A 21,790-nucleotide genomic window follows, 5' to 3' on the forward strand; every position below is an offset into this window, starting at 1 on the left:
CTGGCCTTAACAGGAAGCCAGTGTAGGGAGGCTAGCACTGGAGTAATATGATTTTTAAAAATGTTCTAGTCAGGAGAGTGGCAGTGGTGTGGATAGGGGGGGGCAATGCAATTAGTCTGGGTAGCCATTTGACTAGATGTTCAGGAGTTTTATGGTTTGGGGGTAGAGGCTGTTTAGAAGCCTCTTGGACCTAGACTCGGCGCTCCGGTACCGCTTGCCGTGGGGTAGCAGAGGGAACAGGCTGTGACTAGGGTAGCTGGAGACTTTGACCATTTTTAGGGCCTTCCTCTGACACCTCCTGGTATGGAGGTCTTGGATGGCAGGAAGCTTGGCCCCGGTGATGTACTGGTCAGTTCGCACTACCCTCTGTAGTGCCTTGCGGTCGGAGGCCGAGCAGGTTCCATACCAGGCAGTGATGCAATCAGTCAGGATGCTCTCGATGGTGCAGCAGTAGAACCTTTTGAGGATCTGAGGACATATGCCAAATCTTTTCAGTCTCCTGAGGGGGAATAGGTTTTGTTGTGCCCGCTTCACGACTGTCTTGGTGTGCTTGGACCATGTTAGTTTGTTGGTGATGTGGACACCAAGGAACTTGAAGCTCTCAACCTGCTCCACTGAAGCTCCGTCGATGAGAATTGGGGGCGTGCTAGGTCCACGCAACTTATTATGTGACTTGTTAATCACATTTTTACTCCGGAACTTAATTAGGCTTGCCATAACGAAGAGGTTGAATACTAATTTTTAAACCTCCAATATGTAACTTTTTGGGAGATCTGATCAAATTTACATAGAAATTTGTTTTATAGATATGTCATTCTCATTGAAAGTAAGTCTAAGGAATGGTCGATTTGTTCTATGCACACAATTTCTATACTTGCCGGTTTTAAGTTTCATTTTGGCATCTTTTACTTACGGGTTTTGTACACTAGCTTCAAACAGTTTGAAAATACAATTGTTTTTGGTAATGAAAAGATATTTCACAGAGGTTTAGACAGCAATTCTCCACACTATACTTGCTTGTTTTGTCACATACACTGAAATTAGGCAAACTATTTGAATTTTAGCAATCAGGAAATGGCGGAGAGATTTCTTCATAGTGAATCTTTAATTAATTAGTTTTAAAAAATCTAAAAACCGAATTCCACTTTGACGTTATGGGTTATTGTGTGAAGGCAAGTGACAAAAAAAATGCTGAATGCTGAATTGAATGTCATTGACAAAACAGAAAGGTGTCAATGTTTTTCTTCTTTTTTACAAACATCCTTTCTGAATTTTAAAGTAATCCAATAAGTAATCTACTATTTCAAAAGTATCTGTAATCTGATTACAATATTTGTGCTTACATTTGTGATTACAATATTTAAAAATCAGATGTAGAGGTTATTCCTCCTAAATGAGCAAAATATAACTAAATGAAAAAGGATAGAATGTGGGTAGAGAAAAAAACTAAACAATACGGCCAGAGATGGATTGTTTTAAAGTTTTGGGGCGGCAGGTAGCCTAGTGGTTAAAGCGTTGGACAAGTAACCGAAAGTTTGAAGGATCGAATCTCCGAGCTGACAAGGTACAAATCTGTCGTTCTGCCCCTGAACAAGGCAGCTAACCCACTGTTCCTAAGCCGTCTTTGAAAATAAGAATTTGTTCTTAACTAACTTGCCTTGTTAAATAAATACAAAAGTTACAGAAACTCCTCACGTGACAGGAAATATAACTTGAGTGTGACGTAGACAACCGGGAGCCAATGGAAAACCGATTGATCTGGACGAGGTTGTTGATTGGCTGGTTCAAATGGCGAGAAACTTTAAACGGTTACGCCAAACCTCATTTGTTATTTTGCGCTCGCGACGGTGCAGTTCAGCTGACTGCTCACTCGTTTTCCATTACGCGTTGGTTGTGTTTAAGAGGTACGTTATAGTATTTTGTATTTGAATGGACATCTCTTTTGTATCTAATTTACCCACATAATTTAAACAACAGTGAACTTACAATAGCTAGCTAACGTTACCTGGTAGACTAATGCTAACTAACATTACTTTTCATAGCTAACTTCAATACACAATTTATGGTATTAATTTGGATTTTATATAGCTCTCGCGTGTTTACTGTAATAACTTGTATTTTGTCGCTACTCAGTTAAATGTGTTTGAATGAATAACCTAAGCTAACTAACTTTGATAGCCCCATTTGAACAACTCGCAACATGCATCTAATCTGCTTGTTTAGGTGGAGACAATAGGTGCTGAGATGGCGCAGAGTGAATCGGCTAGTCACTACGAATTCGATGCACCGTCACATGTCATTGATTTCCAAGCATTGGATACGGAGGACAACGCAGATATTTGGTTTGGTAAGATGGTTAGCAACCTATGCTTGCGTGCTTGTGAACAATATTTTGAATATCACTTAATTCTACGTGGGCCTCAAGTAGAATTCAATGAAATTAAAAATGTGAGTGCACAAGTGATCGTTTGGCTCAGTTGCTCAGGAACGTTTCTTCTAACGACTTCAAGTCAAAGTTGAATAAAAGTATATTTGAATTTGACCTGTTTTGCGTGTGTTTGGTCCTTTTTCAGGTAGAAATGAGACAATGAGCACAAGATTAAAATGCATGCAGGAGACTCACTCATGGGTGTAGAGCTCCTGCACATGCTTCAGGTGATCCCAGTCTTAATGACCTACCAGGCTTTGAAACGTTTATGTAATTACACTTTCTGGTGGAAATATGGTCTCACAATCCTACCTGCAGAAGGACCAACTGCATGGGTTCAGTCAATTAAGTTAACCATTTTATCCAATATACTGGCTTGTAGCGGTCCTGAGAACTTTAGCTGACTGAATGCAATTCAACTTCAGGCCTCCAGGCTAGTAAGAATGGTGCTTCCTGGGATGAATGCATGTATTTCAATGTTTGTCAGCATGCTCCAATGGGGGCCGACTACATGCTTTTGACGTGGCAAACTTGCCAAATTCTTGAATATCCACAATGTGTTCCTGAATCATTTTATGCTCAGCAGACCAATGTGATGGTCAGGATGAGAGACTGTTTGGCCGTCTTGCCACCCCAAACAGAAACAACATACCATTTGGTGCGACCCCCAAAGCACACTTGCCCAGGGCGATTGTCTCTCCCAGGGTGAAAGAGAACTCAGACTCGGGTTGGTACTTCAGACAGTTGTGATCTATCTAGGCCAGATACATTCACAAGTTGCCTGACTATTGTGTAATGTGCTAATTACTCATGTTTCCACAATAGAAGCCCCAAGCACGTCCTCAGTACCCGCCACAGCAGGTGCTCAGAGCACGTATTCCAACATTGTCACATCCTGGGGAAATAGGCCAGCACCGGTAGCTGCCCCACCAAAGGGACCGCCTGCCCGAACACACAGGTATTTTGTTTCTAGAACACTTAGCTAACATCTTGTTTGAGAGTTCTGTGAGGCTCCACATTGAGTTTTCACAAACCCATAGATCATTTATTGTAGCTTTTGTCCTGCTACATTTATGGAAATTCAGAATATTTTGTTTATTGCAAAAGTTAAAAGGAAAGATCACAAGGATAAAAAGGTTTACTCTAATGTATTGTCTCTGTTCCGAAACGAGTTTCTGCCTGTTTAGCTGTAGACCAGTCCAGGAATAAATTAAGTTCTAGTTGTCTTTGACCGACAGTGGGGGGGGGGGAGTATTTGATCCCCTGCTGATTTTGTACATTTGCCCACTGACAAATAATTTTAATGGTAGGTTTATTTGAACAGTGAGACATAATAACAAAAAAAATTCCAGGAAACGCATGTCAAATGTTATAGACTGATTTGCATTTTAATGAGGGAAATATTTGACCCCTCTGCAAAACATGACTTAGTACTTGGTGGCAAAACCCTTGTTGGAAATCAGAGGTTTCTTGTAGTTGGCCACCAGGTTTCTTGTAGTTGGCCACCAGGTTTCTTGTAGTTGGCCACCAGGTTTCTTGTAGTTGGCCACCAGGTTTCTTGTAGTTGGCCACCAGGTTTCTTGTAGTTGGCCACCAGGTTTCTTGTAGTTGGCCACCAGGTTTTCACATCTCAGGAGGTATTTTGTCCCACTCCTCTTTGCAGACCCTCCACAGATTTTCTATGGCATTATGGTCTGGAGACTGGCTAGGCCACTCCAGGACCTTAATGTGCTTCTTCTTGAGCCACTCCTTTGTTGCCTTGGCTGTATGTTTTGGGTCATTGTCATGCTGGAATACCCATCCACGACCCATTTTCAATGCCCTTGCTAAGGGAATGAGGTTCTCACCCAAGATTTGACGGTACATGGCCCCGTCCATCGTCCCTTTGATGCGGTGAAGTTGTCCTGTCCCCTTAGCAGAAACATCCCCAAAGCACAATGTTTGCATATTTGATGGTGTTCTTGGGGCCACAGGCATCATTCCGACTCCTCCAAACACGGCGAGTTGAGTTGATGCCAAAGAGCTCCATTTTGGTCTCATCTGACGGCAACACTCTCACCCAGTTGTCCTCTGAATCATTCAGATGTTCATTGGGAATGTGTATGTGCTTTCTTGAGCAGGGGGACCTTGCGGGGGCTGCAGGATTTCAGTCCTTCACAGCGTAGTGTTACCAATTGTGTTCTTGGTAACTGGTCCCAGCTGCCTTGAGATCATTGTCAAGATCCTCCCATGTAGTTCTGGGCTGATTCCTCACCATTCTCATGATCATTGCAGCTCCATGAGGTGAGATCTTGCATGGAGCCCCAGGCCGAGGGAGATTGACAGTTCTTTTGTGTTTCTTCCATTTGTGAATAATCTCACCAACTGTTGTCACCTTCTCACCAAACTGCTTAGCGATGGTCTTGTAGCCCATTTCAGCCGTGTGTAGGTCTACAATCTTGTCCCTGACATCCTTGGAGAGCTCTTTGGTCTTGGCCATGGTGGAGAGTTTGGAATCTTGATTGCTTCTGTGGACAGTTTTATTTTATGCAGGTAACAAACTGAGATTAGGAGCACTCTCTTTAAGAGTGTGCTCCTAATCTCAGTTTGTTACCTATATAAAAGACACCTGGGAGCCAGAAATCTTTCTGATTGAGAGGGGGTCAAATACTTATTTCCCTCATTAAAATGCAAATCAATTTATAACATTTTTGACAGGTGTTTTTCTGGATTTGTTATTCTCTCACTGTTCAAATAAACCTACCATTAAAATTATAGCCTGATCATTTCTTTGTCCGTGGGCAGACGTACAAAATCAGCAGGGGATCAAATAATTTTTCCCTCACTAACTTGTCAGCATTAGACCAACCAACTGTATGCTTCCAAGTGGCAATCCTGTTTCTTCACTGAAGGGTGTTAAAACGCAAAGATGCAGCCAGCAATGAGGAAGGACAGCACATGGCCCCTGAAGCCGCACCACCTGTTAAGAAGCTGAAAAGGTCTGTAAACATTTGCACTATCCTACCACCTGTCTATTGTTATCATGAGCAACTTTGTGCCTAGGATTATTAAATCTAGCCCTGGATGTAATAATGGTAGTCATCAGTCTTAACTGTTTACAGCTCAAACCCAACTGCTGTAAGAACCTTTCGCCCACGTCGAAGGTAAACAACTGGCTTCCCCCTTTCCACCATGGTGAAAATGTTTAGGGGGGGCTGTTTCGGCATGGTCGAAACTCTTCATTTTTGGGATTGGAATTATAAACAAACATTGTCTGTTGGTCAATAGTGACTGTGCCAATGTATTGTTTTTTCACATGCAGTTTTGTCCCCTTTGCATGGAATACGCTTTTGGTGTAAGGACTGTTTAATAATTAACCTTGACCAATTGTCTTGTGGAGAAAAGTAACCCGACTGTCTTGGTTTGTCTGTTTCCCAGGAGCTTATTACTACCCCCCAGACGCAGTGGTGGTGGTGTCCGTTCTAGTGTGCGACTCAACCCCAGAGCAGCCAACCAGGCCCGGCCCGCTGCAGCTGCTGCAAACACCACACAGTAAGGCATTCTATCTCTAATGGATTCAGCAATTAGCCAAGGAGGCACCATGACCTGACATTGGTGCCCGACAAGCCTGTCAGTCCTTTCGTCCATGGCTACGTTAAGGAATTTGAGTTTACATTTCCTTGGGCACATCCAACAGTGTTATAGCCCTAGCATTAACACCTTGTGCAACTAACCAAGTGTTTGCACATATGGCTAGGACAAAAGCCTCCACAACCAGTAGTTCTCTAGGACCAGGATTGTAGAATACTGCCTTTGAAGGTTAATATCCCTACATTGTGTGTTCACCCAGGCATAAGAGCTCTGAGCAGCAGGAGATGGTGACCATCAAGACTCTTCAGAAGGAGGTGGCTGACAAGCGGAAGAGGAACATGGCCAGCTACAGGGCAGCCTTGGCAGGCAGTAAGTAACCCTTTCTTACTACGAGTGTAGCGTTGCAAGTCTTCCTGACTTAACCTCTCTGGGATAGGCGGGATGCTTGCGTCACACTTGGCCAGTAGCCAGGGAAAATGCAGAGTGCCAAATAAGACTATAAAAAATCTAACTTTCATTAAATCACACTTGTAAGACACCAAATTAAAGCTACTTGTTGTCAATCCAGCCAACATGTCAGATTTCAAAAAGGCTTTTCAGCGAAAGCATGAAATGCGATTATCTGATGGCACAACAGTAAACAAAGAGTAGCCTATTTCAACCCTGCAGGTGCGACACAACGCATAAATAAAATATAAATCATGCTTTACCTTTGCAGAGCTTCTTTTGTTGGCATTCCAATATGTCCCATAAACACCACAAATGGTCCTTTTGTTCGATTAATTCCGTCGCAATTTATCAAAAATTTCCATTTTATGTGGCGGGTTTGATCCAGAAAAACACAGCTTCCAATTTGCGCAATGTCACTACAAAACATTGCAAAAGTTACCTGTAAACTTTGCCAAAACATTTCAAACTACTTTTGGTAGGAACTGCAAACACATACCCTTAGAAATCTGGTTCCCCAATAAACTCATTGAATAGACAGTAACTTAAAAAAAATAATCTGAATGGTTTGTCCTCTGGGTTATGCCTGCTACATAAGTTCTGTTATACTCAGACATGATTCAAACAGTTTTAGAAACTTCTGGGTGTTTTCTATCCAAACTAATAACATGCGTATGTTTATATTCTGGGGATGAGTAGCAGGAAGTTGAATTTGGGCACGCTATTTATCCAAAAGTGAAAATGCTGCCCCCTATCCCAAAAGTTGTTATTAAGAGGGATTTCATCTTATCATTCAGGTCAGCTCCCTAAGAAGCTGGCTCTGGCCACCACCGTACCCAAAGAGTTCAACTTCAGCACAGATGGACGTGTCAAGGCGGGCACTGCATCAACCCACAGGGAGGTGGACTTCACTGCTCAGCTCCGCAAGCACCCGTCCTCCCCCGTAAGTAGCTTGCCTTCTGTTTGGCCACATCTCTGATATGGCTGTTAAAAGGATGGTTCACACAAGCAAATATGTAATTTTCCACTTACCTGGGTTGTTAATTCACCAGACATATTTTGGATTATTTGTTTATTTTAATTCATCTCCTGAATTATTTCCTTCTCAGACGAAGGCGCCAAAGGGTGCCACTGTCCCCAAGCCCTTCAACCTGTCCACTGGCAGCAAGAAGGTGGAGGACCCTGTCCCCTTCATGCCCATGGCCCAACAGATCGAGCTTTTCCAGAAACGGACTCCGACCCGCTACCACCTTCGTAGTCGACAGAGCCAAGAGAGGGGTGCGTATGGTAGCTTTGGCATTGTTGTACATTACAGATGAGTGGCTTTCACATAGCATGGCTGGGATTCATGAGAAGTGTGATGTTGGAGGGGGGGTGGCAACAAATTACAATCTATTATCTTCTTCAGGCCCGTCGCCTGTGAAGAGTGAGCAGCTTAAGATCACCCACCCTCACACCCCTCAGCTGATGACCCGACAGAGGAGCCGTCCCACGGCGATCAAGAGCAGCGCTCAACTGGAGGCTGAGGAGCTCCAGAAACTCCAACAGTGAATCCACACTTAAGGCTTATTCACACTATCCTTGTACCCTCTGCATAGTAGTTATTAGTCTGTTGGGTTACTTTTACCTGTGTGTACTCCCAATGAGACTTGAACAAAGCCAAAATGTTTACTGGTGCTCCAGCTCATCCATAGTCCAACAACCTTCAGCTTGAGGCCTGTTCAGGAGGACAGAACTTTCAGATAGTAATACATTGTGTAGAACCAATATGATTGTTTGACCAGGGAATTGTCTCTACTTATTCTATTGCTATTTGCAATGTTCAGAACACTGTCATTTAATACATTAATCCACCCCTGTCCTGTATATTCCAGGTTTAAGTTCAAGGCCCTGGGGCTGAACAGGAAGATCCTGGAGGGGGCACTGAACCCCAAGAAGCCTACTGTGAAGGAGTCCACGCACCCAGAGGTATTCCATATGCACATGGACAAAAGACTTGCGGAGCGGCAAGCCAGCAAGAAGCCAGATGAGCCTGAGGAGCAGCACACCTTCCACTCCCGCCCGCTGCCTGTCAGGATCCTAGAGGAGGTGGTGGTGAGTGCTACATGACCAACATGTTTTAACTGGATTGTCATTACTTTTTACACTGGATTGGTTGTACAGTTTGTTTCATGTCTGCTATTTAAGCAAAGGAGAACCGAAGAATGGCACCCAGGCTAGTAGTATGAGGCGTTCCATACTATCTATTTAAAACGTTCTGGTACTGGTGGAACACTGACTGTATTTAAGATGTGATGGCTCCGTTATTAATGGTCTACCCACACCTTTTGGGTCACAGGGTGTCCCGGAAAAGAAGGTGCAGTGTCCCACTGTTCCAGAGTCTCCTGCATGGGCCCTGAAGAGGAAGTGCATGGACAGAAAAGTGGAGGAGGTGAAACCCCCAGCCCCGCTCAAGGCCCATGCCGTGCCCCACTTTGGCCTGCCCTTTCTGCCTAAGCTCCAGGACAAGACCCAGGTGGAGGTGTGCCCCTTCTCTTTTGAAGAGCGGGAGCGTGAGAGGCGGGTGCTGAAAGAGAAGAGGCTGGAGGAGCTGAGGCATGAAGAGGTAGCCCCACTAACTGCCTTAAAATTGTTCAGATTTCTCCTCTCGTATCATTTGCCTTACATTCTATCAATATGGGTAGACCTGATGAATGATGCCACTAATGGCATTACAGATGCAGTTGCCTGTCATTAGATGGCGGTGAGAGGTCTTTATTTTTGAGCTCTTTGTAAGACTTCAAAATCATTTGTTTGGGATAAAGAATCATAGCCTTTTGCTGCAAGTCGTAGAGCTAGGAAATGTTGTCCTAACTAGGTGTTGGTCTGACAATATAGCCTAAATGGTTGTCCGTTAATTATTTAATGTTCTTAACCCCTCAGGCACCAACGTTCAAGGCCCAGCCACTGCCAGACTTCCATGCAGTGGTCCTGCCAGAGAGAAAGGTGGTTGAGCCCACCAAGCCTGAGCCCTTCAAGCTGCTCCTCGACGAGCGGGGAGCCGCCAAGAATGACCGCTGGGAGCAGATGGTAAGACGACCCTTTATTGAATTCATGACCTTCTGTTTGAAATGTCATGCTGTTGCTTTCATACTTTGACCGTATACAGTGCAAGGAATAACTAATGGTTTGATTCTGGCACCGAGTATGTCAGTCTTCATGCATGTTTACAACAAATAGTACAAAATCCTATTCCCTGCCCCCATACAGTATTTCCTCTGTTTTGTTCTCAGATGAAGGAGGAACAGAAGCACCAGGCAGAGGCAGCCACCTTCAAAGCTCGACCAAACACTGCAATTCACAAAGAGCCGTTCATGCCCAAGAAAGAGAACCGCTCAGTCCTGGGTACGTATGACCACCACTGCCTGCTGCGCACCTCTGCTTTCTGCACTATGGTGGCCATGGACAACCCTGGTCCTGAACCTGTTAGACTTCTTTATTCAACCCCTGAAATGTTGCCACCATTTTTATTTAAGGGATTCCAACAATTTGTCACCCTGAGCAGTTCTGTTGGATCATTACCCATGTATCAGTTGAACTGGAGCATATTTCTTCCACCACTACGAATAACTGTCTTGTTTTTCTTAAGTCTCTAATTGCTGGATCAGGGTTGCCTACTCCCTTACATGGGCTTTGTTTGGGAAACACTGAGCTTGGCTTCTGCACCCCTAACCCTTTTCTTTTTGCTTCCCACCTTTTCCTTTCCAATTTTTCTCCCACCTTTGAGAACACCTCACCACCCAAACCCTTTTCACCCCCACCCTCTTTCTATTCCAACCCCTTTTCCTTGGCACTCTTTTAGAAGAAATTAATAATTCCGTAGTTCCAGAGGTCTTCCAGCTATCCACAGAGCGCCGTGCCAAGGAGCGGCTGGAGTTTGAGCGGGCGGTGAGCGAAAAGGAGGCGTTGAGGGCCCGCCTGGAGGAGGTGCAGCGGATGGAGCTGGAGGAGTGCGAGAAGGAGAAAATGGCCAGGCTACGCCAAGAGCAGGTAACTACGAAAACCTTAGACCAGCCCCCAAAAAAAAGTTGGTTATGCACTTACAATAACTTTTATTTTACACTTATTTAACTAGGCAAGTCTGGTAAAAACAAAGTCTTATTTTCAATGATGGCCTAGGAAGAATGGGTTAACTGCCTGTTCAGGGGCAGGACAACAGATTTTTGTCCCTTGTCAGCTCGGGGATTTGATCTTGCAACCTTCCGGTTACTAGTCCAATTTACAGTAAAATGGCTAATGGGAATCCAAACAGGAGGAAACAATTGTTGCAGCGTGGTAACACTTGGTGTCCATAGACTATTTATAAACCAGAGCTATTGAAATTAATCTTTTTCTCTACCTGGGGTGCTGGCTTTTGTTCCAGCACACACTCCTGGGGTATTATTCCTTGGCACAAGCTAGGGTATAATCTAGGAGGGACTACCTGAACCTCTTCATGAAACGGTTGTCTGTTACTAAATGTTTACCCTAATTCATACGTCTCTGGTGTCTGCTCCAGCACCAACACACCTGATACAACTAATTAATTGCCCTTTGATATAGTTGAATTGGGTGTTAATGTTTGACTTGTTGGAACAGACGCCCTGCTTGGACCTTGACGTAAACGGGTGCGTGTGATTTGAAGTGCGTCTTAATGTCCCCTCTCTGTCCCTCAGGTCCACAAAGCCCAGCCCATCAGACGCTACAAACTGCTGGAGCTGAAGAAGAGCGACGTCACACTCACTGTGCCCCAGTCCCCCAACTTTTCTGACCGTTTCCGCATGTAATGGCTGAGGGAAAGATTTTGTGTATATATCTCTGTGCTCCGTTTTGTCTGCCTTCTTAATTAGTTTGTAGCTGTACATTAACTGCGGTTGTGAATTTGTCCACTAGTGTTTTACCTTGACGAAAGGGTCTGAATCCATTTTTCTCAACCTGTTCTTGTCTATACTTTCATCAGCCTTGATTCAGAAAAGTACATTTGACACGTTTTCAGTTGCAGGTGGTTTTTAACCAAAAATAATAATCTCAAGAGCTGGTGAAATCCTACGTTTTGCCCTTAGTGAGGATTTCCTTTGCCATTTTAGCTACTAGGCATGCAGTTCCTAACCTCAGATGGAACGACACATTTCTATGTGACGTGGCCACGTAGTTCTACACAAGGCATTTCTCACGTGATGTGAAACGCATGTGTTGTAATCTTTCTGAATATTCGCTTGCTTTTGGAGAACCGCCTGCAACTGAACATAAGATACTTTTGTGCTCAATTTGGAAGTAATGTATTGTCAAGTGCAAGTTTTGAAAATGTGCTTCTGACCCCTTTCTACTAGGCAAAGTGTAACGCTATTATGGGACAATTCACAAATGTATTGTATAGCGAAGTAACTACTTCTAATCCCATTTTCTCATTCCCATCTTAATTGTACATGGCCTGTACTTGTTTGTTCTGATTTACTGTCCAATTTCAATTATGTATAATAAAGTTTACTTTTAATGTAAAGATTTAGTTCATACACCAGAATTGACATCCTTTACCATCTTTAGAAGTAAATCTGCATACTAAACCAGATTTTAAAGAGCAATGTCATAGTTTTTTAATGAGTTACAGTTCATGAGAAAATCAGTCAAATGAAATGTATTCACAAGGTCCTAATCTATGGTTTCACATGACTGGGAATATAGATATGCATCTGGTCAGATATACAGTGCTTTAAAATAAATGGGTGTCGGGATCTTGTCACAGTATTTTTGTTCGTTGACTGTTCCATCACTAATGCAATTGTGTCCACTTATTCCTGCCCATACCATAACCCCACCTCCACCATGGGATGACATCAGCAAACCGCTCGCACGCATGACGCCATAGACGTGCTCTGCAGTTGAGGCCGGTTGGACATACAGCCACCTTAATGACCGACTTGTAGAGAAATTATCATTAAATTGGCAGCGGGTCTAGTGGCCATTCCTGCAGTCAGTATGCCAATTTCATTCTTATGAGATGTCTGTGGAATTGTGTTGTGGCAATTCTTGGATGCCCAAAACTATAGACTGTCTTCATCAAACACTGTTTCATGACACTTCAGTGACATGGCAGGAGATGTTTTGAAACAATTACTGCTTTGCGTACAAGCCAGTGAATTATAAGCGTTACAGCTGGATGAGTCGACGGACGTGGCCAGGCGGGCACAGCTGGTATGTCCTTTTATGGTGCGTCAATTAACCCTTGTATAGTCTAAACATTCTGTATACACTCCTTGTCCTCGGGGTCAAAAATGACCTTTCACTAAACCCCTCAAAGCGGATTAGTTGAATTTTAAACCCCAAATCTAATCGTATGAAGAAACAACCTGTCATCAAACTTTGAATATCTGGGTTTAATCACTCGTTTATTACAACACACCTGTCATTGTTTTCTTTAAAGTAGAGGATTATTATTATTGCTAAAGGTACTGCATAGGTGTAAACATTTTTTTGCAAGAGATAGCACTTGTATAGCCTAAGAAAGTAGTTGTTTTGAAAGCATTTTATTGAAGGGAAACAACAGTCTTGAACTTTGTTGCCAACATAGTGATATATACTGTACAATGAGGAATTCAACTACAAAATACTAGTCTTCTGTTATTTTAACCATTGCCCCCACCCACAAGCTGTATAAACGAGAATAAGATACAAAAAATCTTAAGGAGCTGCTGGCTGAGTTCATAAGAGGTGAAGAAATTGTCACAAGTGACATTGTGCCCCCTCAGTCCATCTGTCACATCAAGCACAACCTGCATCCCCTGGTTCTGCTCTGGGCCTCCACTGGTCGGCTTCCCTGTGTAGACATGCATCTTCCAAGTGTACCTGGATTGCGCGTCACAGGCCACCCATATCTTGATGCCATTCTTTGCTGGCTTGCTGGGCATATACCGCTGGAAAGGAGAGTGACCTTTTGACAAAAGAGATTACTATCAGTAATTAGTATCAGTGTCATAGAAAACAATCACATAAATCAATATTACAGCAATACATAATACAATGACAATCACTTACACTACAGATATAAAAATGTTCCTCTGAATGGAACCATTTGCTCATCCACTGTTATTTCAGGCTCAGGGTTGTAGAGGTATGGCAGACGCTCCACCCACTTCTCCCAGATCTCTCTTATGGCCGCCAGTTTATCTCACACGTCTTGCAGGTCTTGTCTCACAGTTATCAAATCGTAGCATTCTTGAGAAAGTGTGAAAGACTTTCAGTGGAATCGTGGCACAGAAAATCGCCCTTCCACTCGGCATCCCAGAGACTACATGTAGCCTTGCCTTGGGACCTATACAAACCCGCTAAGATTAGCAGCCCTATGTAGGCATGCAGGTCAATCATTTTCCAGTTGTCTCTATATTTACAGAAACCCTCCATATCTGTCATCTCCAGGATGATTTTTTTGATGGCTAGTGTGATGAACATGTAGAATGTTGAGGCGATGTCCTGGGCATGGGCAACTGCATGTCTTGTGGGCCCTAGGGTCATCTTTATGACATTTTGTGCTGCCATCCTGCCCTGGTTGTCATATGGTGACAAGGAAATTTTGTTTTATTTTGTCTGTGAACTTGGGTCATGTGTGGGGTCATGGAGGGGAGGTGCTGCACATGCACAAGAAAGTTTTAGTTTTGTCTGAGTTCAATCAGTAGCACACATAATCTAAATTTCTCATTGTGCGTGTGTGTTTTTGTGGTGTGTAAATTATTTTATAACTGCCGGGTCAAAAATGACCCTAAGACAATCTTTGTACTAGAGGTCGACCGATTATGATTTTTCAATGCCGATACCTAGAGGTCGACCGATTATGATTTTTCAATGCCGATACCAATACCAATTATTGGAGGATCAAAAAAGCCGGTACCGATTAATCGACCGATTTTTAAAAAATGTATTTATTTGTAATAATGACAATTACAACAATACTGAATGAACACTTATTTTAACTTAATATAATACATCAATGAAATCAATTTAGCCTCAAGTAAATAAGGAAACATGTTCAATTTGGTTTAAATAATGTAAAAACAAAGTGTTGGAGAAGAAAGTAAAAGTGCAATATGTTCCATGTAAAATATGTGCCATGTAAGAAAGCTAACGTTTCAGTTCCTTGCTGAGAACATATCAAAGCTGGTGGTTCTTTTTAACACGAGTCTTCAATATTCCCAGGTAAGAAGTTTTAGGTTGTAGTTATTATAGGAATTATAGGACTATTTCCCTCTATACCATTTGTATTTCATTAACCTTTGACTATTGGATGTTCTTATTGGCACTTTAGTATTGCCAGTGTAACAGTATAGCTTCCGTCCCTCTCCTCGCTCCTCCCTGGGCTCGAACCAGCAACACAACAACAGCCACCATCGAAGCAGCGTTACCCATACAGAGCAAGGGGAACTACCACAGGCTCAGAGCGAGTGACGTGTGAAACCTGTTAGCGCGCGCTAACTAGCCAGCCATTTCACTTCGGTTACACCAGCCTCATTTCAGGAGTTGATAGGCTTGAAGTCATAAACAGCGCAATGCTTGACGCACAACGAAGAGCTGCTGGCAAAACGCACGAAAGTGCTGTTTGAATGAATGTTTACGTGCCTGCTTCTGCCTACTACCGCTCAGTCAGATACTTGTATGCTCAGTGAGATTATATGCAACGCAGAACACGCTAGATAATATATTTTTATTTCACCTTTATTTAACCAGGTAGGCAAGTTGAGAACAAGTTCTCATTTACAATTGCGACCTGGCCAAGATAAAGCAAAGCAGTTCGACAGATACAACGACACAGAGTTACACATGGAGTAAAACAAACATACAGTCAATAATACAGTATAAACAAGTCTATATACAATTTGAGCAAATTAGGTGAGAAGGGAGGTAAAGGCAAAAAAGGCCATGGTGGCAAAGTAAATACAATATAGCAAGTAAAACACTGGAATGGTAGTTTTGCAATGGAAGAATGTGCAAAGTAGAAATAAAAATAATGGGGTGCAAAGGAGCAAAATAAATAAATTAATTAAATACAGTTGGGAAAGAGGTAGTTGTTTGGGCTAAATTATAGGTGGGCTATGTACAGGTGCAGTAATCTGTAAAATGCTCTGACAGTTGGTGCTTAAAGCTAGTGAGGGAGATAAGTGTTTCCAGTTTCAGAGATTTTTGTAGTTCGTTCCAGTCATTGGCAGCAGAGAACTGGAAGGAGAGGCGGCCAAAGAAATAATTGGTTTTGGGGGTGACTAGAGAGATATACCTGCTGGAGCGTGTGCTACAGGTGGGAGATGCTATGGTGACTAGCGAGCTGAGATAAGGGGGGACTTTACCTAGCAGGGTCTTGTAGATGACATGGAGCCAGTGGGTTTGGCGACGAGTATGACGAGTATGAAGCGAGGGCCAGCCAACGAGAGTGTACAGGTCGCAATGGTGGGTAGTATATGGGGCTTTGGTGACAAAACGGATTGCACTGTGATAGACTGCATCCAATTTGTTGAGTAGGGTATTGGAGGCTATTTTGTAAATGACATCGCCAAAGTCGAGGATTGGTAGGATGGTCAGTTTTACAAGGGTATGTTTGGCAGCATGAGTGAAGGATGCTTTGTTGCGAAATAGGAAGCCAATTCTAGATTTAACTTTGGATTGGAGATGTTTGATATGGGTCTGTAAGGAGTTTACAGTCTAACCAGACACCTAAGTATTTGTAGTTGTCCACGTATTCTAAGTCAGAGTCGTCCAGAGTAGTGATGTTGGACAGGCGGGTAGGTGCAGGTAGCGATCGGTTGAAGAGCATGCATTTAGTTTTACTTGTGTTTAAGAGCAATTGGAGGCCACGGAAAGAGAGTTGTATGGCATTGAAGCTTGCCTGGAGGGTTGTTTACACAGTGTCCAAAGAAGGGCCGGAAGTATACAGAATGGTGTCGTCTGCGTAGAGGTGGATCAGGGACTCACCAGCAGCAAGAGCGACCTCATTGATGTATACAGAGAAGAGAGTCGGTCCAAGAATTGAACCCTGTGGCACCCCCATAGAGACTGCCAGAGGTCCGGACAGCAGACCCTCCGATTTGACACACTGAACTCTATCAGAGAAGTAGTTGGTGAACCAGGCGAGGCAATCATTTGAGAAACCAAGGCTGTCGAGTCTGCCGATGAGGATGTGGTGGTTGACAGAGTCGAAAGCCTTGGCCAGATCAATGAATACGGCTGCACAGTAATGTTTCTTATCGATGGCGGTTAAGATATCGTTTAGGACCTTGAGCGTGGCTGAGGTGCACCCATGACCAGCTCTGAAACCAGATTGCATAGCAGAGAAGGTATGGTGAGATTCAAAATGGTTGGTAATCTGTTTGCTGACTTGGCTTTCGAAGACCTTAGAAAGGCATGGTAGGATAGATATAGGTCTGTAGCAGTTTGGGTCAAGAGTGTCCCCCCCTTTGAAGAGGGGGATGACCGCAGCTGCTTTCCAATCTTTGGGAATCTCAGACGACACGAAAGAGAGGTTGAACAGGCTAGTAATAGGGGTGGCAACAATTTCTTCAGATAATTTTAGAAAGAAAGGGTCCAGATTGTCTAGCCCGGCTGATTTGTAGGGGTCCAGATTTTTCAGCTCTTTCAGAACATCAACTGAATGGATTTGGGAGAATGAGAAATGGGGAAGGCTTGGGCGAGTTGCTGTTGGGGGTGCAGTGCTGTTGACCGGGGTAGGAGTAGCCAGGTGGAAAGCATGGCCAGCCGTAGAAAAATGCTTATTGAAATTCTCAATTATGGTGGATTTATCAGTGGTGACAGTGTTTCCTATCTTCAGTGCAGTGGGCAGCTGGGAGGAGGTGTTCTTATTCTCCATGGACTTTACAGTGTCCCAGAACTTTTTTGAGTTAGTGTTGCAGGAAGCAAATTTCTGCTTGAAAAAGCTAGCCTTGGCTGTTCTAACTGCCTGTGTATAACGGTTTCTAGCTTCCCTGAACAGCTGCATATCACGGGGGCTGTTCGATGCTAATGCAGAACGCCATAGGATGTTTTTGTGTTGGTTAAGGGCAGTCAGGTCTGGGGAGAACCAAGGGCTATATCTGTTCCTGGTTCTAAATTTCTTGAAAGGGGCATGTTTATTTAAGATGGTTAGGAAGGCATTTTAAAAAAATATCCAGGCATCCTCTACTGACGGGATGAGATCAATATCCTTCCAGGATACCCCGGCCAGGCCGATTAGAAAGGCCTGCTCGCTGAAGTGTTTCAGGGAGCGTTTTACAGTGATGAGTGGAGGTCGTTTGACCGCTGACCCATTACGGATGCAGGCAATGAGGCAGTGATCGCTGAGATCTTGGTTGAAGACAGCAGAGGTGTATTTAGAGGGGAAGTTGTTTAGGATGATATCTATGAGGGTGCCCGTGTTTAAGGCTTTGAGGGGGTACCTGGTAGGTTCATTGATCATTTGAGTGAGATTGAGGGCATCAAGTTTAGATTGTAGGATGGCTAGGGTGTTAAGCATGTTCCAGTTTAGGTCGCCTAGCAGCACGAGCTCTGAAGATAGATGGGGGGCAATCAGTTCACATATGGTGTCCAGAGCACAGCTGGGGGCAGAGGGTGGTCTATAGCAGGCGGCAACGGTGAGAGACTTGTTTTTAGAGAGGTGGATTTTTAAAAGTAGAAGTTCAAATTGTTTGGGTACAGACCTGGATAGTAGGGCAGAACTCTGCAGGCTATCTTTGCAGTAGATTGCAACACCGCCCCCTTTGGTAGTTCTATCTTGTCTGAAAATGTAATTTGGAATTAAAATTTCAGAATTTTTGGTGGTCTTCCTAAACCAGGATTCAGACACAGCTAGAACATCCGGGTTGGCAGAGTGTGCTAAAGCAGTGAATAGAACAAACTTAGGGAGAAGGCTTCTAATGTTAACATGCATGAAACCAAGGCTATTACGGTTACAGAAGTCATCAAAAGAGAGCGCCTGGGGAATAGGAGTGGAGCTAGGCACTGCAGGGCCTGGATTCACCTCTACATCGCCAGAGGAACATAGGAGGAGAAGAATAAGGGTATGGCTAAAAGCAATAAGAATTGGTCGTCTAGAACGTCTGGAACAGAGAGTAAAAGGAGGTTTCTGGGGGCGATAAAATAGCATCAAGGTATAATGTACAGACAAAGGTATGGTAGGATGTGAATACAGTGGAGGTAAACCTAGGTATTGAGTGATGAAGAGAGAGATATTGTCTCTAGAAACATAATTGAAACCAGGAGATATCATTGCATGTGTGGGTGGTGGAACTAATACATTGGATAATGTATAGTGAGCAGGACTAGAGGCTCTACAGTGAAATAAGCCAATAAACACTAACCAGAACAGCAATGGACAAGACATATTGACATTAAGGAGAGGCATCCTTAGTCGAGTGATCAAAAGAGTCCAGTGAGTGGAGTGGTTGGTTTGGGGGTCACGGCGATTTAGACAGCTAGCCAGGACATCGGTAGCAAGCTAGCATAGGATGGAGGTCTGTTGTTAGCCACCTCTTGCGTTCCGTCAGTAGATTAATGGGGTTCCGTGTGGTAGAGGGGATTAGTCCAAATCACACAACAACAAAAATAAAATAAAAACAATATATATAGTTAGAGGCCCAAGAAGAAACATAATAATAATAAAAATAAATAAATTGTCTGATTGTCTATTCTGAGAGCAGCCGGTAAGACAGCTAACGGTTAGCAGGCCGCAGATGGGCGTTCAGGTAACCTCGCGACGGAGGAGCCAGCCGGATCTCCTTCGGGTTGATAACGTCGGCAGTCCAGTTGTGAAGGCCCGGTGGGGCTCCGCGTAGGCAGTAAAACGGGTCCGGATAGGTGACTGTAGCCCAGGAGTGATTGACGGAGCTCAGGAGTGATTGACGGAGCTGGCTAGCTCCGGAGTAATTGATGTTTGCTCCGGAATCGACGAGCAGATAGACACACGGATAGCAGCTAGCTAGCTGTGAGATCCGGGAATGAATGTCCAGAGAGCAGTTGAAATCCAAGGACATGGAGAGAAAATTGGTCCGGTATGTTCCGTTCCGAGCCGCTGCGCCCGTACAAAACTGGCGATAGATTTTCGAGCTAAAGGATAGCTGATGACCACAAACCGTGGTTAGCTGAATTACTAACGATTTGCCAGTAAAGAACCTAACTAGCTTCTGAACTAGCTTCTGATTAGCTTCTAGCTAGCTCCTGGCTAGCTTCTGGTTAGTTTCTGGCTAGCTTCTTGGAGTTTCTGGCTAGCTTCTGGCTAGCTTCTTGGAGGATTGCAGATTTGAGGTAAATAATACTTATTTATAAATATAAATTGGTGAGGCGGGTTGCAGGTTGCATATAGTAACATCATCAACCATGTGTAGTTAACTAGTGATTATGATTGATTGTTTTTTATAAGATAAGTTTAATGCTAGCTAGCAATTTACATTGGTTTACTGCATTCGCGTAACAGGCAGTCAGTCTCCTTGTGGAGTGCAACGAGAGAGAGGCAGGTCGTTATTGCGTTGGACTAGTTAACTGTAAGGTTGCAAGATTGGATCAGTTAACAGTTAACTCACCGTTCCTAGGCCGTCATTGAAAATAAGAATGTGTTTTTAACTGACTTGCCTAGTTAAATAAAGGTATAAAAAATATTTTTAAAAAACAACAACAAAAAATTGGAGTGGTAACGCACGTGAAAGCAGTTGCTCCCGACGCCACTTGGGTACACTGCAGCATCCACCGAGAGGCTCTTGCTGCCAAGGGAATGCCTGACAGCTTGAAAGACGTTTTGGACACTACAGTGAAAATGGTTAGCTTTGTTAAAGCAAGGCCCCTGAACTCTCGTGTATTTTCTGCATTATGGGCAGCGACCATGTAACACTTTTACAACGTACAGAAGTGCACTGGATGTCTTGCTCCCAGGCAGACAAAATAACTTTTTTGCCCGCTTTGAGGACAATACAGTGCCACTGACACGGCCCGCAACCAGAACATGCGGACTCTCCTTCACTGCAGCCGACGTGAGGAAAACATTTAAACGTGTCAACCCTCGCAAGGCTGCAGGCCCAGACGGCATCCCCAGCCGCGCCCTCAGAGCATGCGCAGACCAGCTGGCTGGTGTGTTTACGGACATATTCAATCAATCCCTATCCCAGTCTGTTGTTCCCACATGCTTCAAGAGGGCCACCATTGTTACTGTTCACAAGAAAGCTAAGGTAACTGAGCTAAACGAGCTAGCACTCACTTCCGTCATCATGAAGTGCTTTGAGAGACTAGTCAAGGACCATATCACCTCCACCCTACCTGACACCCTAGACCCACTCCAATTTGCTTACCGCCCAAATAGGTCCACAGACGATGCAATCTCAACCACACTGCACACTGCCCTAACCCATCTGGACAAGAGGAATACCTATGTGAGAATGCTGTTCATCGACTACAGCTCGGCATAACACCATAGTGCCCTCCAAGCTCGTCATCAAGCTCGAGACCCTGGGTCTCGACCCCGCCCTGTGCAACTGGGTACTGGACTTCCTGACGGGCCGCCCCCAGGTGGTGAGGGTAGGCAACAACATCTCCACCCCGCTGATCCTCAACACTGGGGTCCCACAAGGGTGCGTTCTGAGCCCTCTCCTGTACTCCCTGTTCACCCACGACTGCGTGGCCACGCACGCCTCCAACTCCATCATCAAGTTTGTGGACGACACAACAGTGGTAGGCTTGATTACCAACAATGACGAGACGGCCTACAGGGAAGAGGTGAGGGCCCTCGAAGTGTGGTGTCTGGAAAATAACCTCACAATCAACGTCAACAAAACTAAGGAGATGATTGTGGACTTCAGGAAACAGCAGAGGGAACACCCCCCTATCCACATCGATGGAACAGTAGTGTTTTAAGAACGCCATAGGTTTTAAGTTCCTCGGCGTACACATCACATACAAACTGAATTGGTCCACCAGCAGCAGCGCCTCTTCAACCTCAGGAGGCTGAGGAAATTCGGCTTGTGACCAAAAGCACTCACAAACTTCTATCAGTATCACCGCCTGGTACGGCAACTGCTCCGCCCACAACCATAAGGCTCTCCAGAGGGTAGTGAGGTCTGCACAACGCATCACCGGGGGCAAACTACCTGCCCTCCAGGACACCTACACCACCCGATGTCACAGGAAGGCCATAAAGATCATCAGGGACAACAACCACCCGAGCCACTGCCTTTTCACCCCGCTATCATCCAGAAGGCGAGGTCAGTACAGGTGCATCAAAGCTGGGACCGAGAGATTGAAAAACAGCTTCTATCTCAAGGCCATCAGACTGTTAAACAGCCACCACTAACATTGAGTGGCTGCTGCCAACAC

General features: G+C 44.3%; 1 protein-coding gene across 4 annotated transcripts; it reads left to right on the top strand.

The window, feature by feature from the left end:
• Positions 1-1,738: 1,738 nt before the first annotated feature.
• Positions 1,739-11,963, top strand: LOC118359734 (targeting protein for Xklp2-like). 4 transcript variants are annotated; one of them, XM_035738392.2, is made up of 17 exons: positions 1,739-1,904; positions 2,224-2,347; positions 3,012-3,155; positions 3,254-3,386; positions 5,320-5,406; positions 5,530-5,571; positions 5,846-5,959; positions 6,258-6,367; positions 7,243-7,388; positions 7,555-7,723; positions 7,854-7,992; positions 8,320-8,539; positions 8,784-9,050; positions 9,368-9,514; positions 9,718-9,829; positions 10,287-10,474; positions 11,140-11,963. In XM_035738392.2, exons 2-17 carry the CDS (start codon positions 2,245-2,247, stop codon positions 11,248-11,250), a joined length of 2,232 nt encoding a protein of 743 aa, XP_035594285.1. In that variant the 5' UTR covers positions 1,739-1,904; positions 2,224-2,244; the 3' UTR covers positions 11,251-11,963. The 4 variants fall into 4 exon arrangements, with proteins under 4 accessions (XP_035594285.1, XP_035594287.1, XP_035594288.1 ...); XM_035738394.2 differs by having other exon boundaries at positions 10,308-10,474; XM_035738393.2 differs by having other exon boundaries at positions 1,740-1,904; positions 3,015-3,155.
• The last annotated feature ends 9,827 nt before the right edge of the window (positions 11,964-21,790 follow it).

The sequence above is a fragment of the Oncorhynchus keta genome, chromosome 27 (genome assembly GCF_023373465.1).
Source record: "Oncorhynchus keta strain PuntledgeMale-10-30-2019 chromosome 27, Oket_V2, whole genome shotgun sequence".
NCBI lineage: Eukaryota > Metazoa > Chordata > Actinopteri > Salmoniformes > Salmonidae > Oncorhynchus > Oncorhynchus keta.